The sequence below is a fragment of the Typopeltis vanoorti genome, chromosome 3, assembly GCF_054136105.1.
Source record: "Typopeltis vanoorti isolate ZY-2024b chromosome 3, IOZ_Tvanoo_1.0, whole genome shotgun sequence".
Taxonomy (NCBI): Eukaryota; Metazoa; Arthropoda; class Arachnida; order Uropygi; family Thelyphonidae; genus Typopeltis; species Typopeltis vanoorti.
Window position 1 is genome coordinate 109215252 of NC_143551.1, and position 25975 is coordinate 109241226.

General features: G+C 36.4%; 1 protein-coding gene across 5 annotated transcripts in view; it reads right to left on the reverse strand.

The window, feature by feature from the left end:
• LOC150108461 (uncharacterized) overlaps nt 1–25975 on the reverse strand; it is a 591316-nt gene that overhangs the window by 74646 nt on the left and 490695 nt on the right. For 4 of the 5 annotated variants that reach the window (XM_090415866.1, XM_090415862.1, XM_090415865.1 and 1 more), the window contains one exon: nt 4992–5417. The exons of the other annotated variant lie outside the window; for it this stretch is intronic. In XM_090415866.1, coding sequence (XP_090271992.1) covers nt 4992–5417 — 426 coding nt within the window. The remainder of the gene's footprint in view (nt 1–4991; nt 5418–25975) is intronic. 5 annotated transcript variants of the gene reach the window in all.

The following is a 25975-nucleotide window of genomic DNA, read 5'->3' on the forward strand; positions in this document are numbered from 1 at the left end:
GTTCTTCATTCAGTAAAGAGTAGCAGTGAATTCAATGTTGCATACACCTGGTTGATAGCTTTTAGCAAAATGGGTGCTCATTAGTTGAACAACCTCTTTTGCATCTGTCACCTTCACACCATCTGCATTCAGAAGAGTTATTCTTTCTTTCACTTGCAGCATATCGATAGAATTCTTGTGGTTTGTCTTTAGTTTGCAGAGCGAGTTTCTTTTCTTACTCAAACTTAGCTTTCAGTACAACAGGTGTGACTCTTCTGGCCTGCTGCTTATAATTTTCATAATGGACATCATCCTTATGCTTCGATATTCCTTCCACATCATGTTTCTTATGAATCTCTTGCTAAATAAGATTACACATCCATTTTACTCCTACCCTATTTATTCTTTGAACACTCTTGGAACACATTCTGATATTGCATCATTTAAATATTTTTTAAATGCTTCCCATGCACTGTCAATATTCTTTCCATCCAGCAACTAATACCATTCTGCTGAATTCAGTATACTCCTCAGTTGGTTGTACTTGCCCGCTTTTGTAATTCAGTATATAACCTTTTCTGAATGGAACATTCATAATCTTAGTCACTTCCCAAGTGAGTATTGCATGATCACTGACAGCAACCAGAGGCAGAATAGTTACATCTTTAACTGAAACACCCTCTGCCACTGTAATCAAATCTAACACTCTACAACCTCAAATTCCTTCTGTCACATGCTGCTTGAGGAAGTTGTCTCGCAACAGCTCAATAAATTCAGTTTCATTCTTCTTGTGAGATTTTACTGATACCCAGTCAATATTTGGATAACTAAAGTCTCCCATTATGATTACTCTTTTTGCACCCATTGTCCCTATTTGGTGATGCATTTCCTCATCACTAGCAACTTATCCAACTTCATCACTAACCAGATGGCTTCAAATTCATTGCCACATGAAATACTGTTACTAGTACTACAATCATAGTTCTCAACGCTAACTGGATTCAAGTCATCCGATATCATTAGCAGCACGGCTCTCCTCTCCTATCTTGTCTATAGGAGAGGAGGGCCGTGTTGTACCCTTTACACTCGTTACTGGTTAGTATGTGGATTCTGAACCAGGTTTCACTTATGCCTACAATCTGAGGTCTCAACATAGTGACCAAGGCACCTAGCATTCATATATAGACATAATAAGCTACCTGCATGTTCTTTTGTATACTCTTATCTGCAGTCTGCATGGTGCAGTTGGACAACTTGCAGATCTCTATTCTTCTCTAGTGCATTATACATGTAGACATCTTTGCACATGTTTGATGGATCCGAACTTGATTAACACAAAGTAGAATTCTTTCTCTCCTCATAATTATTTCCATGATAATGCCCATTAATTTTTATGAGTGACTTTCATGTGTAGGGTGATTGATTCAGAAAACAATGAGAATGGGCATGCAGCCAGGGTGAGGGATTAGTGTACATAACTCGCACGCAGGGAGTGGCCAGACTCAAGTTTGGCTTCGGACAGTGCTCTCTTCATAACATTGACCAAGTCTTCCTTCAGGCATGGCCTGACAGGGTAAGTGACAGAAGGTTTATTCTCCAGCTGATTGGGAGGCCTCCAACAGATGTGTTACTATTGGGTTCAGTCCCGTGCACTATCTGGTGCCTGCCTGCAGAAAACTGTTTTACTGCTATATCCTCAAATGGAGCAGAAAATGGGTCCCTAATTGAAAATGATAAGTGTAATGAGTATGCCCAGCAAGGCTGTCACCCAAACTGTGTTCAATCCAGATTTATTTATCCTTTGTTCTGCCTACAGTCACTGTGCTATAGCTTTCCAAATTTTCATGGATAGGACTATTATTGAAGTGGAAGGATCTTTCTGGCATTTTATATATCTCTTAATGCTGATCTATAATTCCAAGTACCTGTTTTGGTAATATCATTGTGCAATAGCATTATTTCATCATATTTTCACTTTACTGAGACTTCTGTTGGAACTGACAGTGCCTTTGACCTGGCTTTTCAATGAAAGTGGCTGCGGGAAAGGTGCCCATGGAATGGAAGGAAGGTAAGATACTGCCATTGCATAAGGGCGGTAGCAGACTGGAAGTGTCTAATTATAGGCCAGTTTGTGTGTCATCAGTAGTTAGTAAGATCTTGGAGAAAGTAGTGAGGGACCATATGCAGCATTGGGCAGATGAGGGTAATGTTATCTGTGAGAGTCAACATGGATTTGTGAGGGGGTGCTCTTGTTTTAGCAATATGCTAGCCTTTTATGATAAAGTTACAAGAGCATTAGATGAGGAAAAGGCATATACTGCCATTTTCCTAGACTTAGCAAAGGCATTTGACAGGGTGCCACATGATAAGCTGATATTCAAGTTGCAGCACATGGATCTGGATGTCAGATTGGTCAACTGGATTCAGGATTGGCTGTCCAATAGGTATCAGAAAGTTGTGTATGGCGGGACAGTTTCAAGGAGGCAGAGGGTTGCAAGTGGGGTCCCACAGAGCTCAGTACTGGAACCTATATTATTTAACCTTTATATCAATGACATTGTCCATGGATGGCAAGGGGATATTACAAGAGGGGGTGCTCTTGTTTTAGCAATATGCTAGTCTTTTATGATAAAGTTACAAGAGCATTAGATGAGGGAAAAGCATATACTGCCATTTTCCTAGACTTATCAAAGGCATTTGACAGGGTGCCACATGATAAGCTGATATTCAAGTTGCAGCACATGGGTCTGGATGTCAGATTGGTCAACTGGATTCAGGATTGGCTGTCCTATAGGTATCAGAGAGTTGTGTATGGTGGAGCAATATCAAAGAGGCAAAAGGTTACAAGTGGGGTTCCACATATATTGTTTAACCTTTATATCATTGACACTGTCCATGGATTGCAAGGGAATATTTAGTTGTTTGTGGATGATGCAAAGCAGGGAAGGGTTATTAGTAATAGTGCAGATGTGGTAGCCCTGCAAGAGGATTTGAATAAGCTAGATAGATGAGCAAATGAATGGGGTTGCAGTTTAATGCAGCAAAATGTAAGGTCTCGAGGTTGGATACATCGATGGGATGCTGCATACTCTATGGGAGGAGTTAAACTGGAGGAAGTAGGGGAGACAAGAGATCTGGGTTTGATGATTGATAGAAACCTGAAATTTAGGGGACATATTGCAAAGGTAGTGAAGGTAACACAGAGGATTGCTGCAATAATGAGAAGGACACTGACCTGTGTCCTTCTCATTATTGGTTATGAGATATAATGGTTATCATTCTGGTGTATCATTCTGGTTAAGAGATATAATGGTTATCATTCTGGTGTATAAGACTCTGGTCAGACCACACTTAGACTATTGTTCTCAGATCTGGTCCCCAGGATTTGAAGGGGATAAATTAACTGTGGAAAGGGTACAAAGGTGGATAACAAAGATGGTGCCAGGACTGTACAATGTTAGTTATGAGGATCGGCTGAGGGAGTGTGGACTGCAGAGTTTGGTGGATAGAAGGAGAGGTGATATGATTGAGACTTTTAAACTGTTGAGAGGTGGTTACAGGGTTGACACTGGGGAGTTCTTTCTCTTGGCTGAACAGCAGGAAAGAGTCATGACAAGGGGCCACCCCTGGAAGTTATGAAAGGAAACTGTGAGAAAGAGGGTGAGGAGTGGTTTCTTTGCATGGAATGCATTGCCTGATAGAGTGGTGAGAGCGAGAATAGTCAATGCGTTTAAGGAGTGGTATGATAGACTGTGTTTCCTAGGCGGGACCTCCCTCGATGAGTCTTTGATAGACTTGTGTTTCTTAGAAAGGATCTCCCACGATGAGTCTTTTGACTCCATGAAGGCCTGAATAATAATAATAATAATTAGGGTCTTAAACAACTAAACCAAGGGTATACCTATACCATCACCTCTTTAATAATATTAAGAAATTTCTTATCTTTCCCTTCTAATTTTCCTGTTATTCCTTTCCCTTTATTTTGCCTTCCATGAACTCACTTTCACCAGTATAAATAAATAATTTTAATTTCCTATCAAGTCTATAAGTAATTTCTGCTATAATCTATATACATTATATTATGAATCACTTGCACATAACTTTAATTCACAGGATGAACTCTTTATATTCTACAATTCCAGTAATATATTACCACTTTTAGTTACAATCCATCCTCACTATTAAGAATGCAAAGGGGCAAAGAAGTTAATTTGAATTTTCTTTAGCTAATCTTTGATGCTGTGTGAAGCTTGAGACAGCACTTTTTTGGCAGTTTATCACAGTGTGTGAGTGAGCTCAATATAACAGTGTTTCTTTTAGTGAAAGTTGACTGCATTATATTAAAAATAAAAAAAAAGGATATCTGTGTCATTCCTTTTTGGGATTCTGTTCTAAAATATGTCAAAGAAATATATATCTATGCAAAAAAAAAATTATTTTCTGATTAACCAATTAATTCTGTCTATGAAGAAAAACAATTTTCAGTATTTGAGAACGATAAGAAAATTGTCATTATAATTCATTATCTTCTATATATATTTGTATTTGTGTATTATTAAATAATTTAAATAAAATCAATTAACAATATTATGTTTCCAAGAAATAGAATGTGAAAATCTTTCAAATATAAGCATTCAAAAACAAGAAAATCGTTTAAAAAACGTTTTGTAGAAACATACAACTCAAATAAGAGGAATTTTGAAGAATCTTCAATTTGTGATAACAGTTCAGAATTGCTAATGCAGTCAAAAGCTTTTAGTTATCATCAACAATTTACAAATAACTGCTATCACCTCTCTCTCTCTATAATCTCCTTTTGCTAACTATCCTGATCCCTTGCCCATAATCAATTAAACTATATGGATATTTCATATGCTTATTTGCTTATTTTTTTTAGGAAATTTCAAAAGAATTACACAGAACAGAGTTCAGAATAACAAATTATCCTTGAAGACATTATTTTCTTTGCACCTGTCCTTTAAATATTTAAAATGCACGGGCATGCTACTTACTAGCCAAGTCCTTGTCATTATATGTTCCTTCTTTCATTCCATTGACAGTGGGAAGAGTATTTGGGCGAATCATATCTTTCCTCTCACTATTAATAAAATGCTCCCTCTCGCTTTTTCCATCTGGTTTCTGATGGTTTTCTTCTATTTCACCATCAGTCAAATGGGAAAGTTTCTCGAGTACAACATGTTCTGGCAGTTTTTCAGATTCTTGTAGTGACTTTTCATTTTCAAATAGTTTAAGGGCATCATTCTTTTCTCCTTCCATTTCATCATTTTTATGGTTGCTTGTAGGCTTCAGCCAGATTTTGCCATCTTCACCATTCACTGCAGATGCTCCAGGTGATGGGGATGTAGGTGGACGGGGTCTGATGACCGGAGCATGCTCTGGTTTAATGGAAGATTTTATGTGGGATAAAGCAGTAGAAGCTGAAAGAAAAATGGCTTATTTATCAATATCTTTTTTTTTGTTTACAAGCAAACTTTAATATGTCATATTTGTGTTATTAAAAATCTCTACACACTGAAACTTCTATAGTCAATGTTCAGCTCCACCAACTTCCATGATTGTATTAATAAGCTATTTTAATATAGTTTCTACTCCTATGGTACCAGGATTTGAAACACCTACTAATTTTCTATTTTAAAGAGACCTAAACTCACTGACAGATGTAAACATTGAATTAATTAATATCTACTTATTCTCTTTCTGTTACTCCCTCTCTCACCATGATAATTAGATATTTATATTTATTATAAACATAAATATGTGTTCTCTGTTTACTATCAGAATGCTAATGCTCACCATGCTATGCAACACAGCAAATTACAGACAGAATTTTTATAATAATTATTCTTGGTTTTCATTTTAAATTATTTATATATTAAGTTCACATATTCAGATAATGTGATTAGGAAGCTATCAAGCTATGACTATCAGGCAGGTTATCTGAAGTAGTTGGCTGAAGTAGTAAACATGCCTGCTCTCCAACTAACAGGCTGTGGGGGTTAAATTGATCACCCATCTAAAGACAACCACAAAATCCATGTCTGCAACATGGGCATGGATGTTTGCTGTCTTTAAGTGAGAGATGAATTTCATTAGTCAGTGTGAGATTACCGTTGTGCTTATTGGAGATCTGAATTAGCTTGAAAAAAGTTCAATCTTTTGTCTGTAGAGCAGGGTTTCTGAATTATGTGAAAACAAATAAAAATACCCTCCCCTCCAAATATACATCATCATCATCATCATAAAATTAATCTGTTAGCTGTTAGGACAACAATATATCTTATATTTTATCTTCTAAGACACTTCTTACTGTATCAGTCTATATACATCTTGTTCTTCCTCTGGGTCTTTTTCCTGAAATCCTGGCATAAACACTTGTTTTGCCAACTTTTCCTCTCCTATTCTGTTTAAGTGATGATAACACGTAAGATTAGCTCTGCTTATCTCAGGTGTTATCATCACTCCCTTATACCTTTATACCTTTATATTTGAGCATTTCTAGTTGAATGTCATCCACTCCAGCTGCCTTTCCACATGTCAGGTTTTTGATGGGTTTTTTTTAGGAAGCCTCAAGTATTGATATGTACTCCTGAATGCTAGCAATATCAAGTTTATTCCTAATAACTCTTATTTGTAATATGATGCAACCATTAATGCCATGTGTTCACTCCCCTAATTTTTCTCACAAGTTTCAAATCTATAGTCTTCAATCTTTGATCAAGTGTTTTATTTCTAACCCAATTCTCAGACCCACAAGTTAAAAGTGGTTTGAACACTGTCTTGTATACAGCTAGTTTAGTGTTTTGACTAATTTCTTTTTATTTCACATAAATTTATTCAGTTGATTTCCCACCATACTAGCTTTGTCTGTTCCTATATTTAATTTGCTATCTTCACTAAAAACTATGCCTAAATAGCTGAAATATTTTACTTATTGAGAATGCATTTGAAGTTTTCTATGTTCCTGCCTATTTTCATAATATTTGTCTTTTTACTGCTGATTTTTGTACCAGATTTATTACAATAGTTATTCAATTTAGTTAGGAAATTCTAGAGACTTGTAGTATATCTATTTAGGAATATAACATCATATGCATAAAGTAAAGTGCTGAGATTAACATCTCCACTTTTGATATCAGGTTTAATACCGCTTTTCTTCATAATGTGATCCATACAGATGATAATTAACATTGGAGGTGATGTACACCCTTGTCTTAAAAACATTTTCCTTTATCTCCTTAAATTTTAACTGCTGACTTACAACTCGAATATAAACTATGAATTGTTTAATATAATGATACCAATTACATCACATAATCCTGATAGAGGATTTGTATAAGCTGGAAATTAGACAAATGAAAAGGGGTGTCAGTTTAATGCAGCTAAATGTAAGGTTTTGAAATTTAGGATTCATAGGTGAAATGCTTCATACTCAGTGGAGTTATATTGGAAAAGTGGAGGAAGCAAGGGATCTTGAAGTAATTGTAGATAGAAATGTGAAGTTCATAGGACATATTGCAAAGGTTGTGAATAAAATCCAGAGAATTGTTGCAATATTGAGGAGAATATTTACCAGTAGAGTAGTGGGTCCATTGTACAAAGTTAAGTTCTGATCAGACCCCCCCCCCCCATCAGGATTGTTGTGCTCAGATAGATCTGGTCACCAGGATTGGTAAGGGATAAAGTAACCTTGGAAAAGATTTCTGGTTGAATCTATTCCAGCTGCCTTTCCTTCAGAGATGGATAATGAAAATGATATCAGGACTGTATACAGTGTTGGTTTGGGAGATAGAATGAGGGCATGTAGACTAGAGTTTGGTTGATCGAAGACAAAGAGGGATATGATTGGGATATTTAAGTTTCTGAAAGGTGTAACTGGAGTGACACTGGGGAAGTTTTTCAAATGGCAGAAAGAGGAAAAGGAACAAGAACAATGGGCCCCTCCCCAGAAGTTGCAAAGAAGTAGTAAGGTGTAAGAAGTAAGTTTTTTAAATAGAAAGGGGGTAGGAACATGGAATGCAGAAATGCACTGATCGAAATGCACCCATTTTTGGGCCTTTCTTCTCCATTTTCTTCTGACTTTCTTAATTTAATCATTGGGTCTTCCAGGTTTCCTTTTGGTATCTCTCTAGGATACCAGTTTCTATACTACTTATGAATTAGCGATCATTGCAGATGCTCAGTCATAGGTTGTATGCAATGTGTAGTTTGTATTCTCAAATCGTCTACTCAACTCAGCCCTCCCCCAAGATTAAATCCTGAGTGCTTTACTGATCAGAATTGTAATTGCTTTTCCATAGTGGTCAAATAAACATTGGTTACTGTAGTTCCCCAATCTAAGACAGATCGCAGATTTGTAGACTGCAGACACTAGCAAACAGGAGAAGGGGGGGGGTGAGATGACTGTAACTTACAAACTTTTGAAAGGCTTATACAGAATTTCAGTATGGAATTTTTCATTTTATGGAAAGTGGGGAAAGGATGTGAGGGCAACCTTGGAAGTTGAGAAAGAATGTCATCAAGAAGGTGGTGAGGGCTAGATTTTTCTCTGATGGAGTGTGCATGATTGGAATGGATTAAAATTGGATGTTGTGTGTTCAAGTAGCTTGAATGAATTCAAGAACCAAGTATGACAGCTGGTGCGAATAGTATTAGTATGGCCTCCTTCAACGAGTTCCTAACTCCCTGGAAGTCTCTCTTAATAATAATAATTATTATTATTAACATCTGAATTCCATAGAGTCAAAAGACATTGCAGGAGGTCCACATTCTCATGCAAAAATTCTACTGTATTATGATAATCAGCAAAAAGGAAAACATTGTGCAAAGCGTAGAAAGAAGGCAGACACTAGAAGAACTAGCAATGCATAAACTAGAGAAGTGTGAGAGTTATATTGGATAGCATATAACTGCATATTTTTAGTTCAACATGCAAAAAAAAAAAAGTTGAGTGTCCTTGATTAGGCTGAAAGTTTTGCAACAGAGAGGGTCCCAAAGGTAATCATACAGTAATCTATGGTTTATTCGACCTTCCTCTGTATCAAATGAATTCTGATACAGTATCATGTAATTGTACTTTAATTATCCAACCTTCAATTATCATAACAGCAAATAGCTTTTCCTTAGTGGTCAAATAAACATTAGTTACTGTAGTTCCCCAACCCAAGTGAAGTGCTGAGATAGATATTTCCATTTACAAACCAATATTTATCTGCAGCTAAGGAAGGATGACATTGGGCTAATTAAATCTAAATAACAATATTAAAGAAACAGTAACCCTCATATAATACAGTAGTTAAGTTCCTGTAAAATCTCACATAATATGGAACCATGTTTTATGTGACTAAGAGGAACCATACTAAAAGTGGGGGATATGTTCCATAAGCTAACAAAAATACACCATTTTATTTTTTTGTCATAACTATCAGACACATCATTTTTATTAAAAATAGTAATAACTGATAATTTAGAAACTATTCTTTAAATGATCTAGCAGTTACCCAAGCTTTATAATTGCTTTCTAATATACCAAAACATGCTTTTTATTTACACTTTTCATTGCACAGGGATTAGAGGATCTATAAATTAGCATAGGTTTTATCATGTAATCTCCTCATGTGTTACTGCACATAAATAACATTAATGATCTTTTGATCTGTTGGAAATTTTTTCTCACCAAAGACCTGTCTCATCAGTAGTTAAAACTTGATGTGGTGTGTATCTATACTCTTTGATAATTTTTTGAAATTTGAAGTTTAGTAATATACACCCAGACAAATTTATAAACATTCAAATAAAAACAAACAAAATAACATTACAAAAACCTTAAAAGTCATGTACTGCAAGCTTTAAAGTCACAATTTTTAATGGTCTGAAACAAGTACAAGTTCAATAGCACAGAACCCAACATGGGGATTTTTTTTCTTCTTCTTTTTTTTTCGTAATGGCTAGTGAATCAACAGTGGAAATTCGCAAAAAAAGAATGGGAATGTTGAAATATTACATTCACCATAATAGCAATACCCCCCCCTTTTCCTCCATGAAAGCTCAAAAACACTGTGCTATGCAAAGTTTTCCACAATTTTTTGACTGTTAGAACAAAACTGTGTTGTAGAAATACTGTGTTATACAGGTACATTAAGTAAATATATTTAATGTATTTAAAAAAAAATTACAGTTACTAAGGATCTTCCAAACTTTAAATAAAGATGGACCATCATTCTGATTTAAATTGAGATAAAAGAAATTTATTTATTGAAGGCTATCTGAAGTCTTGATACTGCTAATATTTAATATTAAACTAAAATAGAAAAGCTATTTTGGCAATGAAGCAGCCCCTCTAGTTTTATCTAGTTTCACAACTAGCTAAAACAGATCCAATTAAATGATATTTATTTAATTAAGGAAGAATTATCCTTCCTTAATTAAATCTCTCTCTCTCTCTCTCTCTCTCACACACACACACACACACACACACACACACACACACACACACACACACACACACACACACACACACACACACACACACACACACACACACACTTAATTTTAGACTAGTTATAATACAGGGACTGCTCCATTAGAAAAAAGTTTGCTTTTTTACTTTAATATTAAATTCATTTATTTATCACAATTATAAAATTTCAATACAGATAACAGTGTGATTAACAGACAGAGAAGCATAAAAAAAAAAATATATATATATATATATGGAAAGAGATGAATAATAGTAAAGAAGGCAGGCAACTAGCAGTATGCAACAGGACTCTGTGCTTGGGCTGCTCTTATTTAATTTGAAATATCAATGATATATTCAATGATTTAAAGGGAAGTATTCAATGAAAACATTACAAGCTGTACTACACTGACAGAACTGGACTACATGAAATTGAGGAAGCTATGAATTTAGGGAGTGATTTGTAGACAGGGAGTTGAAATTCAGAAAGTATATTGTAAAAGTGGCTAAAACAGCTGACTGGATTACCTGAATATTGAAGAACACACTGACATTATGGAGGTTATTATCCCTTTTTATAAGGATATGATACTGCCACATCTGGGCTACTCTGCACAGATCTGATTGTGTGGGTTCCTTGGAGATAAGGAAGAAGTGGATCCAGAAGCATGACTAAGATAGTGACAGATGTATGGAATACTCTTAGGAGAGATTGAAGGTTTGCAGGTTATTACAAAGTTTAGCTAATAAGCAGAAAATAGAAGATATTATAGAAACATGTAAAATTTATATAATATGCTCTCTTCAAAAAAGTGATTTTTTCATACATGACAGCAAAGGAGAGAACAACATGTTATATCTGCCAATTATGTAAGAGTACAGTTAACAAAGCCCTCAGAACTAGATTTTTTTTGCTTGGGGGGGGGGGTGAACAGCTGAAATGGGTTTTGTCAAAATCAATCAGTCTTTTTCAGTGATAAATGGTAAGTGTAGGCTTCTTGAGACAAGTGTTTGGTCTTTGGAGATGCCTTGGTAGTAATCATAATAATACTAGTAATAATCTTAATTACTCTGATCAAACTGGGTGTTCATCTGAAAGGGGGAAAGGAATATATGGATTCCTGTCATTTTAAAAAATGTGGGATGTTAGGATTAGAAAATAGTACTTGGCAGTAAATAGCAGAAAATAGTACTTTTTTCCATCCTAGTTCCATGAAGTGTAAAAGATTATTCAAGGAATTTTGTAAGGTATTTCTAACTCAACCTAACCAGAACAAGAATGATATCATGTTGATTTCTTACATCTGGGAGACAGTTATTTGAAAAAAAAAAAAGAATATTTAATGCATAAAATGAATTATTATTATAATATTTTAATATTATATATTAATTATTATAAATGTATACATTTATATATACAGTGGATCCGCATATAATGAAATTCACTGATTGATTTTAGGAGATATTCATTATGTAAAATCTTCATAATACAAATCATTATTTTAATGAGAAAAATAAGTAATTTGTTCCAGTACCTCAGAAATGTGTACATTTTTTAATTGCAACTATATTTTTTAAATTTACTTAATTAAATCATATACTTTAGGCACTAAATATTGCAAAATGTAAAAAAAAAAAGCAACAATTTAAATAATTGTGCTATACAATATTAATAAGATATAGTCACTTAAAAGATGCACAATGTGACTGCTTCAATGAGCAATAATTGTCACAAATAAATAAGCAATAAAATAATATGAACAAAAGTAAATCCAAAAAATTTTAAATTCAAATTACACAAAATTATTATTATTATTTATCATTTATTATTATTATCATTATCAGACCCCCACGAAGTCGAAAAACTAATCATGGGAGGGCCCCACTCAGACACACACACTCATCATACCATGACTTAAATACATTCAAAGTTTCTGCACTTGCCATACTTTCAGGCAATGGTGGGTAATTGGAATGCATTCTAATCACCCACCACTCTCAATGCAAAAATCCTACTCCTCACCCCCCTTGCTCACATTGTCTTTATACAGTTTCCAGGGATGACCATCTCTTGTTCTCCTCCTTCCATTCCATGAAAAATCTCATCCACATTATTCTGATAATTACCCCTTACCAACTATGTGTCTCAATCATCACCCCCCCCCCCCATATCCTTCTTCTCTCTGCCAGAGTCTGCAATTTGGGTATCTCGAATACTCAACATTCCAGAAACCCAAAACCATTTTAGTCAATCGTTTCTGAACACTCTTCAACATCTCTTCCTCCTTTTGAAAACTAGGATACCAAATCTGTGTCCAGCAATCCATATGCAGTCTGATCAAAGCCTTATATAATGGAATCATATGCAGAAAATGCCAATATAACTTCTATACGTTAATATTCTCTGCATTGTTGCCATAATCTGTTGTGCTACCCTCACAATTTTAATAAATATCCTCAAAATTTCAGGTTCCTATCCACCATCACCTCCAGATGTTTTGTCTCCTCCATCTCCTCTAAGATATCCCCTTGTGCATCGGATTGGAAACTGGCTATCTGATAGATATCAACAAGTTGTGTATGGGGGAGCGATATCCAGGAAAAGGAAAGTCACTAGTGGAGTGCCTCAGGGGTCTGTTTTAGGTCCATTACTGTTTAACTTATATATTAATGATATAGGTGAAGATTTGGATGGAGATATTCAGTTGTTTGCAGATGATGCAAAGTTGGGACGAACCATGAAGTGTAGTGAAGATGTTGGCCTTACAGGAAGACTTGAATAAATTGAGTGATTGGGCACGGAAATGGGGATGTGAATTCAATGTTGCAAAATGTAAGGTTTTAAAATTTGGAAAACAAAGATGGGATGCAGAATTTATGCTTGGTGAGAATATATTGTTGGAAGTAGAGGAAATAAGAGATCTGGGGATGATAGTGGATAAGGATCTAAAATTTAGGGGACACATCGCCAAAATTGTGAAGACAACACAAAGGCTTCTGTGAATGATGCGGAGGACACTGACTTGTAGAAGTAGGGAGATTCTTGTTCCGTTGTATAAAGCTTTGATTAGGCCACACATGGACTATTGTGCCCAGATTTGGTCACCGGATTTTCAGAAGGATGAAGAGATGTTGGAAAGGGTCCAAAGGAGACTGACTAAGGTAGTTTCTGACCTCTGGAATGTCGAGTATGAGGAAAGATTGAGAAGATGTAATTTCCAGATTCTGGTGGACAGGAGGAAGAGGGGAGATAAGATAGAGACCTACAAGTTGGTAAGGGGTTGTTATAGGATCAATGCTGGAGAAGTTTTACAGAGAATAGTGGGAGATCAGGGGAGAACCAGAGGTCATCCCTGGAAACTGTATAAAGAGGGTGTGAGTAGGGGAATGAGAGGCAGGTTTTTTTCATGCAGAGTTGTGAATGATTGGAATGCCTTGCCTGAGAATGTGGTGTCTGCAAAGAGTTTGAATGTGTTTAAAACACGGTATGATGAGCTGTGTGTGTGTGATAAAAGGACCTCCCAGATGAGTCTTTGACTCTATGAGGTCTTGGGATGGTAATAATAATAATAATAATAATAATAATAATAATATAATCTTATACCCTGCATCCCATCTTGGCTTCCCAAATTTTAAACCCTTACACTCTGATATATTGAACTCACTTATCCATTCACCAAGTCTATTCAAGTCCCCTTACTAGGCAATATCATCCATTTTGCTTCTCATAGCTCTACCCAACTTTGAATCATCTGAAAACAACTATATCACCTTTCAAGCCCTTCCCAATGTCATTTACATACAAATAAACGACAATGGCCCCAAAACAGACCCATGAGGCACACCACTAATGACTTTCCTCTTCTAGGATATCACTCCTCCATACACAACCTGCTGATACCTATCAGATAGCCAATTCCCAATCCAGCATACTAATCTACTATCCAACTCCATCTGTTCCAGTTTAATTACCGACTTATCATGTTGGCAATCTATCAAAGGCTTTAGCAAAACCTAAATATACCACTTTGTATGCATCATCCTTTGCCCAGTGCATATGTTACCTTGTGAAAATAAGTAGAGTGCTAAAACACAATTTTTCCTTAGCAAATCCATGCTATCCATCAAAGAGAATGTTAAATTATCAACCCAATTCTAAATCCATATCCTTGCTAGCTTCTTATTAACATCTTGACTACAACTCCAGACAAGCAGATTGGCCTATAATTCAAACCATTTGTCGTCATCTCTTTCATGAGGCAGGATAATTTTGTCTTCTTTCTACTCCTTTGAAACTTGGGTCATTCTAAAAGTCATGTTAAAGAGAAAGTTAAAGCTTTTGTTAACTCCTTAGAACATTCTCACAAGACATGTGGTGATATACCATCAAGTCTTTCAGCCAGCCTTAATGACATCAAGTTTGCTCACTCACCATAAATGGTAATTCCTTCCTTCCCATTCTGTGCACAATCTTAAATTCTAAGGTGCTCAGTGCAAGAAAGCAAAGAACAGAAAGAAAATACCTGCCTGGCTTCATGGAAAAGAAGACCATTTGCTCCACCAACTACCATGGAGTGTACCACACTGTGAGTGAGTGATGCATTGCCTCAGCTGTCTGAATAAATTGTTTTTATGCAATATCATGATATCATGTAGATGGCTATTCGTAAGGTTAAAATTTCATGATCTGAAGTATTCATTGAGTAAGGATTCACTTCATATATGTGTTTGTGTGTACATATATAATCATCAAATACCTGATACATACCTCGGGGGGGGAGGGTACAGGATAATTATGAGAGTACTACATGAAAAAAGTTACACCATTACTAACTTCCAATCAACAATTTTCCTCCAAAGTAATCTGTTATCTGTCAAGACTTCAACATTATCAGATCTTATATTTCTGTCTTTTAAGGCACTTTTTACTGTATCATTCCATGTTGAAAGTTTATTTTCCACTTGGTTAGAGTATAATAAATTTAGTTTAATCCTTTATCCAAGTGTGAGCAAACAAAGTTTGCGCCTGAAAGTATCTTCAGGGCTGGGTTAAGGTGGTACACACCAAGGCAACTCGTTGCAAAGGTGGAGCAAGCTACCAACACTCCTATCCTAGTATCTCCTATAATGCAATAATGCAAAACACATCTCCTTGCGGATATGTCTATTGTTATGCATTAAGGGAAGGGCCACTACCCAGACCGGTTTCGACCTTTATTGAGGTCTCTTCAGTGGGAGCCAGGCCCAAGTCGAGATATCCTGCAAATGGAGATGACCTGCAAATGCTTCTGCCTGATATCTCGACTTGGGCCTGGCTCCCACTGAAGAGACCTCAATAAAGGTCGAAACCGGTCTGGGTAGTGGCCCTTCCCTTAATGCATAACAATAGACATATCCGCAAGGAGATGTGTTTTGCATTATTGCATTATAGGAGATACTAGGATAGGAGTGTTGGTAGCTTGCTCCACCTTTGCAACGAGTTGCCTTGGTGTGTACCACCTTAACCCAGTCCTGAAGATACTTTCAGGCGCAAACTTTGTTTGCTCACACTTGGATAAAGGATTAAACTAAATTTATTATACTCTAACCAAGTGGAAAATAAACTTTCAACATCTTTCTCTAAATCCAGAGTAATTTATTAAAAAAGGGTGGCACACCAATTGGCAATTCCTATAGGTGGAGATGACCTGCAAATGCTTCTGCCTGATATCTCGACTTGGGCCTGGCTCCCACTGAAGAGACCTCAATAAAGGTCGAAACCGGTCTGGGTAGTGGCCCTTCCCTTAATGCATAACAATAGACATATCTGCAAGGAGATGTGTTTTGCATTATTGCATTATAGGAGATACTAGGATAGGAGTGTTGGTAGCTTGCTCCACCTTTGCAACGAGTTGCCTTGGTGTGTACCACCTTAACCCAGTCCTGAAGATACTTTCAGGCGCAAACTTTGTTTGCTCACACTTGGATAAAGGATTAAACTAAATTTATTATACTCTAACCAAGTGGAAAATAAACTTTCAACATCTTTCTCTAAATCCAGAGTAATTTATTAAAAAAGGGTGGCACACCAATTGGCAATTCCTATAGGTGGAGATGACCTGCAAATGCTTCTGCCTGATATCTCGACTTGGGCCTGGCTCCCACTGAAGAGACCTCAATAAAGGTCGAAACCGGTCTGGGTAGTGGCCCTTCCCTTAATGCATAACAATAGACATATCCGCAAGGAGATGTGTTTTGCATTATTGCATTATAGGAGATACTAGGATAGGAGTGTTGGTAGCTTGCTCCACCTTTGCAACGAGTTGCCTTGGTGTGTACCACCTTAACCCAGTCCTGAAGATACTTTCAGGCGCAAACTTTGTTTGCTCACACTTGGATAAAGGATTAAACTAAATTTATTATGTATCATTCCATCTACATCTTGTTCTTCCTTTGGATCTTTTTCCTGGCAAAGAACACTTGTTTTGCTAATCTTTCCTCTCCCATTCTGATTAAGTGACCATACCACCTAAGATTAGCTCTACTAACACATTTCTGAATGCTAACAATGTCAAGTTCTTTCCTAATATCCTCATTTTTAATATGATATTGCCATTGATGGCATCTGTTTATGCCCCTAATCTTTCCCAGGACTCTTATATCTGTGGTCTCCTGTCTTTGATCAAGAGTTTTATTTCTAACACAGCTCTGAGATCCATAAGTTAAAATTGGTTTGAACACTCTCTTGTATACAGCTAATTTAGTGTTTTGACTAATTTCTTTCTTATTCCATATAAATTTATATATATATAAATTTATAAAGTTGACTTCTTACCATACCAGCTTTACTAATTCTGTTGTCTATTTCCATATTTAATTTACCATCTTCACTAAAAATTGTGCCTAAATAGCTGAAATGTTTTACTTGTTCTCTATATTCACCATTCAGGATGTTGGTGTTTGCAATGTTTCTGCCTATTTTCACTGTCTTCATCTTTTTTATTGCTGATTTTCATACCAAATTTATTACAATTACAATAGTTATTTAATTTAGTCAGGGAAGCTTGCAGGGTGGTACTGGATTTCTTTCGAAGTTCAACATCATCTGCATAAAAGTAAAGCGCTAAGATTAACATTGCCAATTTTGATATCAGATTTAATCTCACTTTGCTTCATAATGTGATCTATATAGATGATGAATAACAGTGGAGATAATGTGCACCTTTGTCACAAAACCTAAATTTACATCAAATCATCTTCCTGTACTTTCTTCAATTCTAACTGCTGACTTACAACTTAAATAGAGACTATATATTACTTGATATAATGTCCCATTTTTACCATATAACTGTAGTGTTTTTAAGAGCTTTTCTGTTGGTACCTTGTCATATGCCTTTTCCAGATCAACAAAACTTAATATAAATCCTTGTTATATTCCCAAGATTTCTCAACTATTTGTCTTAAAGTGAAAATCTGATCCTGACAACCTCTATTTGGCCTGAATACAGCTTATTCCTCACCAAGCTTCCCTTCCACATTTTTTCTTAACTGTTTCTCAAGTATACTTGCATAAATCTTATCAGGAACACTCAGTAGAGAAATACTTCTGTAATTCTCACATTCAGTTTTATTTTTCCTTTTATAGATGGGTACTATGAGAGTTCTGCTCCAATCATCTGGAATTCGACTCTCAGACAAGGCACTCTGAATTATGCAATGCAGCCAACTGTGAAACTTTTATGCCTTCATATTTCAGCATTTCTAGTTGAATTTCATTTACTCAAGCATTTCCATTTCAGGTTTTTAATGACCTTTTCTACTTCAAGTATGAATATGCATTCCTGTTAGGAGTTTTCTACCACAATCCTGACACTTCTTATTTCATTTAGCAGTCTTTATTATTATAATTATTATTATTACGTAACACTTCCAGGGCGTCCAAAGACTCATCGAGGGAGGGCACCAACTCTACAACTCTCCACCTCCACCACTCTACTAACCGCATCTACTTTCATCATCTACACCAGGGGTCGCCAAACTTCTTTGACCGTCGACCCCCTTCAAGAGTTTCTTACTTTTTATCGACCCCCCCTCTGTTTTGTACAGGACAAGCAGAAAAGACGCTTATGTGAGTTTTTAGATTGTTTATTTTATAGTTACAGTGTTTCTTGTATGTGTAATATAGTATATATTATTATATTGGCTTAACGTCAAACGGATATGTTTTGTTTTTGACGTCATTCTTAACATTACATATTTGATAGGAGAGATAAATAATATATATAAAATATAAAATTTAATTTAGATAACAAAATAACAATAATACAATCTTCCTATAGGTATATATAGGATGTACAAAACTGCCAGCCCTACTCAACTCTTCAACATAGAGAAGTTTAGTTCGCGAATGAATAACGATTGAATTATAATATGTATGTTGATGAATTTTAGAACATTAATGCTCACTTGTATGTCGATGCGCAAAAATGAGAACCGGGATCGAATACATGTAAGTATAAGTAAATAAGCAACCACGCACGTATTGCAATCCCTCTCCCCCCGCGCCGAAACCACCGACATCTGTTTATTGGTAAATACGTCATTTTGGCCTACATGATTGGCCTCCGTAACTATTTTCATGACCTTGCTCCATCTTACAGGTCATATTCATGTCACTGTTCCCACGATTCACTCTTAATTGCGTTGTCATTCAGGATGGAGGTAATCCAAGTTTACCGAATTAAATATTACCTGTATAATGATGTGTTATATTTTTCTATCGACCCCTGACAATATTATATCGACCCCTGGGGGTTGATATCGACCACTTTGGTGACCACTGATCTACACCAATGCCATCTACCACCAACCACCACCACCACCACCACCACCACTATTTTTTTTACAGACAATCACAAACATCCATGCCCATGGTGGGATTCGAACCCACAACCTTTTGGCTAGAGAGTGGATGTGCTAACCACTCAGCCAACCAGGCTGGTTTCAGTTTTCATGTCATCTTTATCATCTCAGATTCCTTTTATAGTACTTTTTCCTACATTTCTAAATTTTTCAATAGCTTCCAGAATAGTTTGCCACCTCCTTGATATTTATTTTCCATGTTCTTACTAAAGTCTTCCCACGACTTTGGTTTAGCTAGTTTTACATAGTTCTTCACTTTCTGACATTTTCTCTATATTCTCTAAGAGAACAAGCTGACTTGCCCGTAACTTTCCATATGCTTTCTTCTTTTCCTTGAATGCCTTTTTAACTTCCTGAATATAACACAGAGTTCTGATTTTTCTATCCTTACAGCCAACCTCACCACATGCTTCCATGGCTGAATCAATCAATGTTTTCTTCAGAGTTTGCCACTGAATCTTCAAAGTTTGCTATGGTTTTCAAATTCTTTCATTTTTTTCTTCAATGATGTTTGTGTATTTTAGCCTACAATTTCACCTCTGAATGCTGCTCAACTTTGATTCATTTTAAAACTTTCTTACACACTCTTCTTTTCAATATGACATTCAATTTTATCCTGCTCAAAACTAAGTAGTGATAACTTCCTATTTCAAATCCTCTGTATACTCTTGTATCCTAAAACAGTGGAAAAACATCGCTATCAACTATAACATAGTTGATAGCTTTTCAATGAGACTTTTCTTATTTTTTGCATCTTCTCTCAATGTGAATTTGTGCACATTTTTATGTTGGAACATGGTGGTAGTAATAACTAATCCATATCCTGAACAGAAATCCTGCAGGCATTTACTATTATTATTAGTTTTGCACTTTTCTCCAATTTTCCCAAAACATTTTGACATGTCTGGTAATCATTTCCTACACTACTGTTTAGATCTTCAACAAGGACCAAAATAAATATGAGACTGCCTTTTCTAATGCCTCAAAAAATTCCTATATTTCTTCCTTGGTAGAACTTCTGTGGGACCATAAGCACAAAGTCTCATTGTTCAGTTCCCTTTTCTGATATTTGCCCACATCACTCTACTTGATATTGCCTACCATTCAAGAACATTGTCCTCATAGTTCGTGTTGAATGCTACAGCTACTCCCTCTCTTCCCAGATTGCATTGCCTGAATATAACATTTTGTATTTATTATTATTATTATTATTAATCAGGCCTCCATGGAGTCAAAAGACTCATCGTGGGAGGTCCTTCCTAAGAAACACAAAGTCTATCAAGACTCATCGAGGGGAGGTCACCCCTGAGAAACAAAGTCTATCATACCACTCCTTAAACTCATTTACCATTCTCGCTCTCACCCTCCATCAGGCAATGCATTCCGTGGTTCAACCACCCTCCATGCAAAGAAACCACTCCTCACCCTCTTGCAAACAGTTTCCTTTCGTAACTTCCAGGGATGGCCTCTTGTCATCACTCCTTCCAGCTGTTCAACCAAGAGAAAGAACTCACCAGTGTCAACCCTGTAACCACCTCTCAACAGTTTAAAAGTCTCAATCATATCATATCCTTCTTCTATCCACCAAACTCTGCAGTCCACATTCCCTCAACCGATCCTCATAACTAACATGGTACAGTCCTGAAACCATCTTTGTTATCTGTCTTTGTACCCTTTCCACAGTTAATTTATCCCCTTCAAATCCTGGGGACCAAATCTGAGAACAATAATCTAAGTGTGGTCTGATCAGAGATTTATACAACGGAATGATAACTCTTTTATCTCTGCAGGTCAGTGTCCTCATTATTGCAGCAATCCTCTGTGTTATCTTCACTACCTTTGCAATATGTCCCCTAAATTTCAGGTTTCTATCAATCATCAACCCCAGATCTCTTGTCTCCCCTACTTCCTTCAGTATAACTCCTCCCATATAGTATGCAGCGTCCCATCGATGTTTCTCAAACCTCAAGACCTTACATTTTGCTGCATTAAACCGGCACCCCATTCATTTGCCCATCTATCTAGCTTATTCAAATCCTCTTACAGGGCTACCACATCTGCACTATTACTAATAATCCTTCCCAGCTTCACATCATCCGCAAACAACTGAATATCCGCTTGCAATCCACTGACAATGTCATTGATATAAAGGTTAAGCAATGTACAGTACTGAGCCCTGTGGGACCCTACTTGTAACCCTCTGCCGTCTTGAAACTGTCCCACCATACACAACTCTCTGATACCTATCAGACAGCCAATCCTGAATCCAGTTGACCAATCTGACATCCAGACCCATGTGCTGCAACTTAAATATCAGCTTATCATGTGGCACCCTGTCAAATGCTTTCGCTAAGTCTAAGGAAATGGTAGTATATGCCTTTCCCTCATCTAATGCTCTTGTAACTTTATTATAAAAGGCTAGCATATTGCTAAAACAAGAGCGTCCCTTCACAAATCCATGTTGACTCTCACGGATAACACCTCATCTGCCCAATGCTGTATACGGTCCCTCACTACTTTCTCCAAGATCATAACAATTACTGATTTGTTGCTTAGAAAGATCTCGCATGTTTTTATTTTCTTTGTTTCATGCCTATTATGTTGCTCTGATACTTATCCAATTCTTCTGCTAGTTCCATTTCTTTTCCATTGATGCTTCTTACATTGATAGTATTATCTTGAACTCTGCTGACATTGAGTTGGGATGTGTTCCCGGTTTTGTTCCAGTCACTGAATTTGTGCTGTTCACTCTGATTCCCTGATGGAAACAATGGGGGCCCTGTGTTTAACTGAACAACGTCCCAGCCAGCATGAAATTCTGTCATGTTGTGTGTGTGTGTGTGTGTGTGTGTTTTATTTTTTTTTTGGAGAGAGAGAGAGAGAGATGTCAGTACTTGAATACCTAACATAATTATATACAGGCAGTCCCCGGGTTAGGAATGAGATACATTCCTGAGACCCTTTAAGTCAGATTTGTACATAACTCAGATCCCTAATGAACAGCGCATGCGGTAATAATAATAATAATAATAATAATAATAATAATAATAATAATAATAATAATACCCCTGTATTGTGATAATAAGTTATAGAAACTATTGTGCTCTTTCTTTTAATTCAAACAAACTCATCCAAAAAGTTTAGATAGGAGATAGGAAAATTTTAAAAAAAAGAATATTAAAGGTTGCATCAATGTCTTGCTTACTGGAAAAGGTATTTCTGATAATTGGAAGAAGAAGATGATGAGGAAATGGTGCTAGAGAGGATAGGATGGACCTGGTGCTGGAGAATCAAGATTTGATTCTGTTTCTGGAGGAGGAGAGTTTAGCACTGAAGTCAGTTTCTTGAAAAAGGTATCTAAGGTTATTTGCACAACCTTTTTCTTTTCTTCATTATAAATGGCCTTGTAGAAGCAGCTGATGTTCTCACTAACTGCACAGTAAACCTTTGTAAACTGCTGAATGTTAAGATCTTACTCCTCAAGCTTAGCAAATCCTGCTCCAGAGCCAAGACAAGTCTTGGCTCTGGATCTTCTGATTCTTCAAGTTCTTGTGTTTCTATCAGCTGCTTCTCTATCTCTATAAGGTCTTCATTGATTAATTCTTGTGAATGGGACTCTAGTAAGTCAATGGTATCATTTTCATTGATGTCCAATTACAGTGCATTGCCACTATCTACCACAGCTTTTCTGGCTTCAGTGATGTCTTCTGTGAAGTCACGAAAATCATCACAAAATTGACGGCACAGTTTGTTACCCCTCCCCCCCCAATTGTTGATTGCTTCACTTCCTCCCAAGAATCAGCAATGTTTTCGATGGCACCATGCATGTTATAATTCTTTCAGAACTCTCTCTCTCTCTCAAGGTCATCACATCATCTTCCATAGCCCTGAATGCTTGCAGAATGTACGCCGTAAGTAATAAGCCTTAAATGCAGAAATGACTCTCTGGTTCATTGGCTATAGTAATGATGTAGTGTTGGGTGGTAAAAATACGACCTTTACATTAAGATGAAGGTCATCTAAAGATGTTGGATGTCCAGGAGTATTGTCCAGCACAAGCAGAATTTTAAAGGGAATTTTCTTTTGCGAACAATAATATTCCACAACAGGAATAAAACAGTTCAAGAACCAATCTTCAAACATGGCTAGTGTGACCAAGCTCTTGAATTTGACTTCCAAATAACAGGACGAGCTGTTTTAATAATGTGGCGAAGTGCGGGTTTGTTTACATGTGCAAAATAAACTAATTCCCGAATTATTAATTTAATTATTAATATCCTTATGGGGAGCCTTGGAAGCCCATTGTAAGTATGGAACGCCGTAAGTTGGGTCGTCCGTAACTCGGGGAGTGCCTGTATAACTTGCCTCTTTCTTAATGATTTTCCAAATGCTTATTTTGAAGATGTTAGCGTTAATTGAGAAATATTATCTTTAATAAATTTAATGATTTACTAATTAATATTTGATACATTTAAAATAAGAAATGCTTAGAAATGAGTAATTAAGGATTGTGGAATATTAGTTATGGGAAGAGAATGAGAAAGTGTAAGTTAGGAAGGATTAATATCAAAAGTAATATTACTAGAGTGGAAGAAGAATCAAGAACAAAAAATTAACAAGATGCCATCTCTGGAAATTGTATGAGTGTGGGAGACAAATGAGAAATATTTTTTATATGAAGAGTAGAAGGTATTTGCCATGTGGCTGTCCATATACCATATACACTAGGTTTTGCAACCCCTTGTGCACAGGATTGATGTATTAGTGTAGCAAATTAGGAAAAGATGAAAATTAGAAAAGAATACTCGAGGATGTGAATACGGATGCGGTGAATGTGAATAAGATGGCACCAAAAATTGCAGATAGAAGTACTCAAGCCAAGATAAGTCTTATTTTCTGAAATAATAGCAATAATTGTATGCATTTCAGTGACAATTTATTTATTAGTGATAGTTGAGACTGAATGCATAGTTAATTATTAGGGTTTTTAGTAGGTTTGTTGCAATATTTGTATTATATAGCTTACAGTTAACAAAGGCAAAATGGCAATGAATAAAAGAACAACCAGACATGCAGTGCAAAAATCAAATGTGGTGAGCAATGTAGATTTTTCAAAAATGATTCATTTGGGAGGAATGCAGTATGTATATATATATATATATGCATGTATGCATGGAAGAATGTGAATGATGTGATTGTCAAGAGGTCAAAGAAGAGAAGTGTGATGGTTTGGATCTGCAGAAAGTGTGATATTTTGATGGACTGCAAGGTGTTAAATGGAAGTTGAGAATAAAATTGAATATTCAACAAATGGTGAAAAGCAGTGACATAAGACATAAGGCAGGCATAAGACAGAATGTTATCATCCAGAGGATGAATGAGACAATATGATTGTGAATATGGAAGAGACTGAAAGAGCAAAAGCAAGCATGATTGGGGAACCAGAAAAGATCATGATTGAAGGAGCAAAAGTAGGCATGACTGAAGGAGCAAAAGCAGACATGACTGCAGGAATGGAAGAGACTATGGTTGACATTGCAAATGTGAGAGCAGACTGCTAGAATGCAAGAGTTGAAGAATGAGATGTTTAAGATGATAAACAAGATGAGGCATATGCAAAATGAGATTTGATGTTTGGTAGATATGAATGGAAGAGTGAAAAAGAGGTGGCAAATTACTCAAAAGTGGGCCCACATGCATTCATTATTAAAAGTGTGGTGAATGAGAGAGATAGAGAGAGAGAGAGTGCACAAGGTTTGTTTTCTGGGAGGGAGGATGAACAGGGTTATTGATGCTTTGGATATGAGAAGTATACATGCAAGAGTCAGGTGATAGGAATAAATGATTTTGTTGAGCACAGGGAGAATGTGAGGAGTGATATCAGGAAATTACTGGAGAGTGTGAAAAACAATAGTGTGCTCAGTAACTGGTGTGATGTCCATGTATGACAGTGATGAGAAAAAAATCATGAATGGTTTATGATAGCAGAGCTATGTGTGGAGAAATGGATGCAGTTTATTGATGTCTGGAATACATTCCACACATCAATATCATTTGTGTGTCATTTGTGTTAGGTCACTAACACAAATGATACATCTGCCTACTAGAATTCCTGATAACCTGCCTCACTCTCTCCAAATACTCGAGGATCTCTTTTTGACCAATTCTCCTTCCAGGCACACTGCATAGATCGCCTGTTCAATTGGCAATTCAGACCATAATCACGTCTCCTCTCTCGCAGAATGTCCCTCCTCCAACCACTCCCAACATTGCATACTCTGGCACTACAAAGGAGCAATTAGGATGATCTCCAGAATTTCTACTTCTCCTTTCCTTGGTATGACTGTTGTTTCCTCTCATCTGACCTCTTGTCTAACACCTGCTGTGAACAAGTCACAGAAATTACTCTCAGTGGTATGAAGACCTATATCCTCCATTTAATCCATAATTTTCATCCACTTTCCAAAACTTGGTTCAACCAAAAGTGTATCAAAAGTAGTCAATGAAAAAAAATTAGCTTACTGTATGTTGGCTTGCATCAAGAACTCCAGCTTTACATTCTGCCCATACCAAAGGACACAACATATGTACACCAGTCATCAGCAGATGCAAATCTGA